General features: G+C 35.2%; 1 protein-coding gene across 4 annotated transcripts in view; it reads right to left on the minus strand.

The window, feature by feature from the left end:
- The window catches only part of LOC115234481, a 66,710-nt gene that overhangs the window by 12,124 nt on the left and 45,432 nt on the right, over positions 1–9,154 (minus strand). For 2 of the 4 annotated variants that reach the window (XR_003883921.1, XM_029805601.1), the window contains exon 7: positions 1,445–1,664. Coding sequence is in view for 3 of the 4 variants with exons in the window: in XM_029805601.1 (XP_029661461.1) it covers positions 1,445–1,664 (220 nt within the window). In the remaining variant the exon portion in view is untranslated. Of the gene's footprint in view, positions 1–195; positions 583–1,268; positions 1,370–1,444; positions 1,665–9,154 lie in introns of those variants that run through there. The other 2 variants (XM_029805602.1, XM_029805600.1) reach the window with 2 other exon arrangements.

Consider the following 9,154-nt stretch of genomic DNA (forward strand, 5'->3'; position numbering starts at 1 on the left):
TTTCGATGACAATAAAGACAAGGTTTGCGAAAATGTGCCACGAATGTGATCATATTATTACGGTTTTATTTTTATTGTTTTTAAAATTTTATATATTATATGATTTATTATATAAATATTTTTACTCTTTATATTTTATAATTTAAAATTTTCTTTCGAAAATATAAACGTGCTTGTATTTGGAACTTATCTCAATATGCAAACGATGAGATACGAGAAATCCTTGAAACGTATCGGTAATTAATCGAGATTTGCCGTAATCTCTTTGGGATACCAGCGAACGTATGAGAGCGAATTAAATGTAAATACCATAGGCAGCTTATCTTTGAGGCAGCGCGCGTAATCCCTGATAGTCGATTGGCGTCGGGTTTTGAATCCTGCTTTCTCACGAACAGCAAAGCTATTCCCTCTAAATCGCCCGACAAAAACGATAGCCGACTATCGTGAACAAAAATGGAATGGGACTGGTCAAGCACTCGTAAATTCGATTCTTTATAGTGTTGTCATCGTTAAAACTGGGAAAACGGGGAGGGCCGTCGTATCCTCAAGTTCTGCACATCTTATACGCATCCTGAGCGGCCGCTTTGATAAAATTAGTCACAAAATAGATATTGATGAAAAAATGTTTCATAGAAAATGCAATGTAATAACCCTTTTTCCCTTTTCTCTTTCTCTCTCTCATTATACAGTTTGCCATTCGTTTTGCACGATATAATTTAATACAATACAATGTTTGATTGTTTGATAATTTTAATCTTTTACAATTCAATTATTATTAATATTGATTGCCATTCTGTTTTGTGCGCCTTTTCGTATATATTATTGATATTTACAAAAAATATTTCTCGTGAAAAATACAAGAGATCAGTAGATTCAATATCTATTGTCAGGCAACAACGACTAGCGTTACGAATAAACAATTATCTCTTTTTATAATTACGGATGTTAAAATTTGGAAAGTTAACAGAAGAAAAAAGTCGGGGCAATAAAAAGAGCGAAAAAGGAGGAGCGGACGAGAATCTGAACAGTGAAGAATCAGAAAGAAGGATGAACAGTTTGCTGATCTAAACGTTGAGGTTTGCTGGGCTCTCAGAAGGAAAAGGATTTTATAGCTCAGAACCTATTTTATGTGTACCGGATTTGTGATTACGACTCGGACTCTCAACAATCCAAACAAAGAAAAGGCACCGTGAGTAACTACGATTTATGTTCTAAACTGAAAGTTAATCCTTTTCTCACCTAGCATTCATATCGAATTCGATTTCATCAGTTGGATTTTGCGCATCACAGTAATATCGCGAAATACATTAGTCTCGACGTACTCGTGCATAGATATATAATTATAGCGATGTAGATCATGTTTATGTGCCTTCAAAATCGAAATTGATAATGATTTTTACACAAGTCCTAAGAAAATATAAGCAAATAATGAAGTAATACTTACCGGTAATATATAGGAGGTTTAGGCGAGATGTTAGTGCACGGAAGCGTATTCACAGAGCCTGCATAATTAAAGAGCCAATGCGGCAAAGAATATGAAGCCAGTGGCGTTTCTATTTCACACGAGTGCGTCGGAGGTTTTACAGTGCTCGATGTAGAAAGACGATAACGGTATGTCTCGTCATAGACCATCAACGACATCAACCCTCGGATTTCGTGAATGACTGAAAAGAAAAACAAGATAATTATATTCATTATCGCGTATGATGATAAAGTTGAAGATTTATTTGAAATTAGTACAAATCGAATCATCTCATAAATGATTATTGTTTTGCAAAACACATCGTTAGAATTAATTTATGCATATAAATATATCAAGAATCGTAACATATTATCTATTAGTAATATTTTTGTAGTTTAAATTTTTTTTTAAATTATCATAAATAAACTGATTGTAAGTTTACAGCTGATAAATATATAGAAGAATATGCAGATATACATATAAAAATTCTGTGTAAGAATTGTATGCGCTGCTGGTATTTTGATATCCATCGAACTCAATAAAAATCCACTCGATCCAAAATGGACCGGATGTGTCGAGGCCTGTTTCTCATAAATGTGCATAAGTAGAAGCCGTTGTGTCTCTCCGACTGTGCTAACGGCACAAAATGATCTATCGCATGAATGCAACTTTGCTTAATAGTTACCGCTTTTGTGCTTTCATTGCTTAATTGGTAGTATTTAATTTTAATTGTTACCGGTCTCCCAGGGATAATGAATACCGTTCGCTGTTGGAAAAGTCCTCTCCCATCTTTCTCGAACTTCCTTCGCTATATAAATTTACCAGTTCAGGGCATTATAAGCGATCTAAATTAGTTAATCTTATAATTGCAGGGATACTTTAGCACCCACTGAAATGAATCAATTTATGACATTATCGAATAGTTAGGTATCGCGTACAATTTGCGATGCTTCATTCAAAAAATTCTGATTTTGCGCACTTGTTATGTCAGATAAATTACGCCGAAATATATGGTTAAATACAAGTATAATCATTGATTCACTTAAATAAAGAAGGTCAATTTATAACATTTAACATTCAACATTTTAAAATCGATTTAGAACAAGGTGGGCCCAAAAAAAAACGAGGCTTTACATTTTGTTGCTCGAAAAAAAAATATAGCCAATCAACCACAAAATAGTTTTATCTTTTAATTATAGATATAAATTTTGTTTGATCTTGATAAATTACAAGTTAAATTATTTAATCGTAGCAATTTCTTGTGAAGTATGCACGGTAATTACGAAGGTACTTAGAAATTGTGATGAATTATACCAGATTGCAGAATTTATACGCTGAAAATTATGCGACAATTTCAATTCGCGCGAAGCGCACAGGATTCTCACTTACTGCCAATAATTGGCCGATTTAACATGTGTGAACGACGTTGCTTGATTGCAGGGATATATCTTCGCCGATATTTGACGATGAGGCCAATTTATAACGCATCTATTATACGTCATAACTTTACAGTTCGCATACTTATTTACAGCTTACGTTCAATTCCTCTCCAAGAAAGGTCTGACACTTTTGATACCTACTTAAAAGCGCAGTTTATAACACATTAATAATTTCGTCAATTATTATACCCTTCGCAACGCATAATCGTACAGTTAAAGTTTTGCGCGTCGTAATGAATCACTTTAAAAGAATAAGAGAATAAGGAATCACTTTGCAAAACTTGTATTGCATAACTCATTCGTTACCGCCATTGATATACCTGTAGTAGCGACGTACTCTCAGTTAAAACTTGCAATTTTTCTCATATGAATTATATGTGTACGGCTATTGTATTCATAATATAAGAAAATACGACAACAAATGTAACAGAGCGATATTTAATATTTCGTATGGAACTAAATAAAACAAGATAACGAAGAATAAAACCTCAACAATCTTTACTTTCTCCTCTGTTTTTGACAGAAGAGAAAATTAATTTGCGTAAAAAATATATATACTGCAATATATATATAATGTAATATAAAATACATTATCTCTTGTTCTCTATGTTTTAAAATCTACCATGGTTAGCAGTCATGCTTGGGGCAACAATTTTCTTAGCGGCAACATCTTGGTGTTTTGCACTGACTGCACGTTCGAAACATTATCGGGCACTCGAGTATTTATACCGTGCACCTCGGGCAACCGGTGTGGTTATCAACAAACTGCGACTCGGCCGCGGAGAGCGTATTCTCGAGATTTATTACGGGTTTCAGTTTTCTACATATGTATGTTCAACGAGGATCACACGTCGGCCGTAGGTGAGAAACTTTCCGAGACACGCCCGCCCAGATACGTGCAATTATCTACACGCGCACAAAAATGATAACCTGATATCGCGAGATATGCATTATGTAAAAAACGCATTTATTACGGAAATGAGAAATAAAAGACGCGCTATACACGCGACTGAATCCAACCAACATAGAAAGTATTCGTAAGCCACAAAAATACAACTTGCCTCGTAAATTACATTCAACGACGTATTCTCACGTACACGCTCGTTTTGTCCGATTCTTCTCTCCGCGAGAGTTGTCCGCAATCGCGCGACTTTTTAATGTCACATCGTCGCATGTAAACACCGGTACATGAGAAACAGGAATTTCTTATCTACTTAAACCTCGAGACACGGAAAACATTTACGATTGGAAGAAAATTGCACTTGTGAAGAATGGCTTGACGATTTATGATACTATCCCCAGAGAAAAGAATATAAGATGCGTCAGATTAGAAAGTTTTATAAATTTCTTGATCTCTTAATTCTTTTTTCTTAAAATGTGGTAAATCCAAGTCTATTGCGTAATAAAGAAAGTCATCGGATATCATACGCATCCATAAACGATGCCATGAGCGTGAGCAAGGGAACAACACGGATCCAAAGTTAAACACAATGTATAGAGGGTAGCTTCAACGTGTTGCGATAGGTATTACGAGTAACAGAGTATTATCGGATCAAACGTGCTCAGAAATAGGATTCGCAGCTGCGTGTTCGCTGGCGTCCAACTTATTTAATCGCCATGACTTCCGGTCGCTTTAGAATTACATGACGCCATCCCCATTCGTCCCGGAACGAATATAAAACTCAGGGCATTTCTTTTAAGCACAATGTATATAATTTATCTTTTATTGCTTATCAATCATCTCTCATATTAAAGTGATGTATTAAGAATCCAAATGCACGATTATATTATTTTAGCCAAATTCTTATATTGCGCGATCAACGTTGCTTTTGCAAATGCAGACAAGCGGCTTCTGCATATCGACTTGCCCATCACATGCTCATCTACCGTAGCATGTCACCAATGTATTATTTCAATGTTCCACTTTCTTCATTCTTTAACCCTGATCTCCACAATTTAGCCATGACAAATTATATACATATTAGAAAAAATTTTGCGGAACACGTTTTCTGTATTCTTCCCGCATTGAAATTACTGGTTTTCTCGACGGCGATATAATTACACATGCACGAAACCATCTGCTGCATATAGCGATGCACAGCAAACATCCGAGTGTGAACGCAAAACTCTACATATAATTTATTAAAATGATACCATTTGTGAAGAATACGTAGTCTATTAATTCAATAAGAATCTATACAACAGTAAAAATCAATTAATAACAGATTATGGTCTCCTTTTTGGGAAATACACAATTATGAATACGCAAATGTAAGAGAGAAATCTGTTCTCATATTGATTTTTTCACATTATTCCACAGCAATAATATAAACTGCTTTAATATGAGATGCTTCTCATTATCACTTAAAAGAAAGAAATATTCAAACATTTTTTCGCTAATATTGAAATATTATTTATAAATCAAAACATATATATATATATCCACTTTGTAAATTGTTGATATAAATATTAATAGAAACTAAATTCTTAATATTAGAAATTAAATTTCTAATATAATAATACCTATTATGTATATTAGACTGTTTATTTAACATTATACATAAAATAATTGTTGCTGCAAAACAAGGAGCATGTAAAAAGGCATCGAGGTGCGACGGAATGAATAAAATAACAGGGAGGAGTAACGAGAAAGAGTCAGGGTACTCTGCCTGAACGGCACACGCACAACCGCCTTATACCCGTTAAAAATGAACGGCTATGCGTGATGCAAAAGTTGTAATATTATTCGAAAGTCTTTCAAAGTTGAGGTTCGAATAGTTGGTTTTACGACGAAGCACTGACGTCGCACAATGACGGTCCTAGTGGTTTTACATATCGTAAAGTGCGTGCACGCGCGAGCTAAGGAGCGCATATAAATCGGCTTGCCTGCTGTTATGTCTCCCGCGTGCAAAGGACCGTTTACCATTTTATGCTCTCGGGGCCTTTAAAGTTTTTCTCCGTCTCCTCTATCCTCTTCTCGCTTGACGCAAAGTTGGGCCCCAATAATTTGATTAAATTGAAATGTTGTAGAATAACAATTGTTAAATCAAAAATTAAAAAACGTTCTTGTGAGAATTGCTAAAGAAAATGTGAAAAACGTACTCTTTGCAAAATTCTTCGTTTCTGGAGAAATTAATTTAATATCAATTTCTAAGTAAATTATAAATTTGGAGTTAAATATAATAATTGCACTTTTTAATAGTAAATTGATTTTCATTAAAAAAAGATTAATTCCAACATAACCATATTATAATAATTAATAAACTTATTAACTTTTTGCATTTACATTTATATCAAGCTAATAATGTATTTAAAATTGCTCAATGTTTCACCTCTCAAATTTTAATATACAGGGTGAGTCACTAGAAATTGCCTTTTAAGATGTCTTCATAAATATTGATTTTAGACAAAAGTTGTAAGATAAAAGTTAAATTATTTTGAAAGGGCTATATTCTGGTCGTCTTAGTTTTTTTTAGATGTAGGCATCAAAAATTTTTGGAAATCATCTCCAGTTTTTTAAATGGAAAGCCCTATTTTTAATCAGCTATAATTGTAAAGGATAAAAAGACGAATCGAACGATCTATAACACTTTGACTATGGAGTAATCTTGAAATGACCTTGAAAAAACTTGATGATCTTCAAAATTTTTTGACGCCTGCATCTAAAAAAGAAACTAAGACAAGATATAGCCCTTTCAAAATAATTTAACTTTTATATCAAACCTTTTTGTCTAAAATCAGTATTTATGAAGATATCTTAGAAGGCAATTTCTAGTGATTCACCCTGTATATACATATAATATGTGTATATGTGAGAAAGAGAAAGAATAAAAGCAAAAAGTATATATTTATCATCAAAATTTCTCAACGAAAAATAAAAGTCTCGTAACACGTCGCTCTGGATTTGAATAAATCGATCGTCTAAAGTGCGTTTTATTGTCTATGCGAATGGGAGGGAGAACTTAAAATTAATATTCAAATTCAAAAACTAATTAAATAATATCAGTAACGCAACAAAAATGTGTGCATGCGTGTTTGCATTCAAGCGTACTTTAGATCGGAATTAATCGCACTCGGAAATATATTCTAGATTTACGTCAAGGAAAACTTGATTGCATTAATTACAATAATTATTAATATGAAGGATAAAAATCCGTTTCGTATTAATAAATTATTTATCGCAATGAGCATGATAGTGTATATACGATGCATAGAAATTGCAAGTATTAGATGCTTGCTTACTATAAAGTATGCATTATTATCTTCACAGAAACACGATACTGGTACGACGCATCAAAAGCTTGGCTTTGAGTTTGTGAACATAACTTCGGAAAGCATGAAACCATTAGTTAATTCGCGTTACTCGACGAACCGTGAGATTCATATTGCGTGCTTGTTACGTATAGCATAATGAAATATTCATGTCTTATTACAATATCGCCGTACAAACATTGGTGATTGACATATAAACATTTGTAGAAAAAGTCGAATAAATGGAAGAAATTATAAACAAGTAGAGCATTACAAAAAAAGTACAATGTCGTTACGGATCATAATTAAAATAGTTATACGATTATAATAATCGGAAAATATTGTATTTCATCTTCAAATCGTAAAAAGACAATTAATTTAATTTAATTTAATTAAGCTGAGTTTATATATATTATATATATATATATAATTGCAAATATTTGCAATTTTAATATTAAAATATAAAAGTTCGAACATAATTCGCACGTTATAATAATATCTTAATTAAACTATTAAAAGAAAAAAAAAATAAATTTTAAATTCTTAAAGAAAGGAAGAGAGATGTAGCTGAAAGAAAACGCAATGATTTGAAGGCCTTGCATATATAAATACATTGCAGCTTCGAGAGTACTGTCTAAAAAAAACTTTACGTGTCGCGCACATTGTATCGTCCTTGCACTTTGTATGCGCGATCGTTCTCGTTGATTTGCATCCAAAATAGCGACAATAAAAATTCACGCAAATGGTATATGTTAAACGGTATTTTATATTTTAAAAGGACATAAAATTAAATAAAAACACCGTAATATATATGTGCATATTGCAAAAGTGCGTTTCAATCAAATATTCCGCTGACCAAACGACTTCACATTTATGCGTACCAAAATACCAATACGGTCCACGCTTGTGTACAGTATGCGTACATACATGCGATGTCACGACACGGCGATCGTTTGTGCATTCTAGATAAGATAAGCGCGACGCACTTATATGCATATCCCGCTCGACCGTTACGTACATTGTCGCTAATGTCAAGGAGAACCGAGTCATGCCTCGCGCTCGTTGCTTCCCACCGCGTGCGATGCGCGTCGGGACGCTGATGTATATGTATGTGTACGTGTTTGTGTGCGTGCGTGCATATGTGAGTGCACGTGTCATTCCGCCTCCTCTTCCGTCGCGTCGCAAATGCAACGCCAACAGTGCTCCTCATCCGTTCTGCACGCGCCTTTCTCGCTCTCATTCTTTCTCTCTTTCTCTCTCTCATTCTCTATCTTGCTACGTCTATAGCTTGCGATTATGTAAGCTCGTGGCATGCATTGCCAATTTTCTCGACCGGATTGCCCGCATCACGCGCCTTTCTCGCTCTCATTCTTTCTCTCTTTCTCTCTCTCTCATTCTCTATCTTGCTACGTCTAGCTTGCGATTATGTAAGCTCGTGGCATGCATTGCCAATTTTCTCGACCGGATTGCCCGCAATCGCGGCCGCTCATCCTCGTCTCGCATAGCACTATATCCCGCGCGCGTCGTTCTTTAATAAAAAAAACAGTACTTCCTCTCCCCTCGCGCTCACACCGCACCGTTTCCAAGTTACACATATTAACTCATCCGTGCAGATTGCAATCGCGAATCTTCTCCCTCTTGCTTCGCTTCCGTTCGACCTTTCGCACGTTTACTTCGTCTCGCTCACTAACGTTCCACGCGGACACGAATCTCCGTCTTTCTCTTCGCTTCTCTCTACCGGTTTCTACCAGTCTCTCTTTTTCTCTTTGCCATCATTCCTCCATCCTCTTCGTCCCCCTCACCCCCTCCACCTCACCCTGCCCGTAAAGCTCACTCGCCGATTCGGTCGGCTTCTCTTTTTCTCGTATACGTGTTGCCGTCTTACTCGTTGCATGCAATTCAGGGCCGTATGAATCTATGCCCATCTCTCGCGTCGCATCAACCGTATTGACATAAGAAATCGACCCGATTCCTTTTGTCATGTGCTCGTCACGTGATTATT

The sequence above is a fragment of the Formica exsecta genome, unplaced genomic scaffold (assembly GCF_003651465.1).
Source record: "Formica exsecta isolate Colony F162 unplaced genomic scaffold, ASM365146v1 scaffold2, whole genome shotgun sequence".
In the NCBI taxonomy this organism is placed as follows: domain Eukaryota; kingdom Metazoa; phylum Arthropoda; class Insecta; order Hymenoptera; family Formicidae; genus Formica; species Formica exsecta.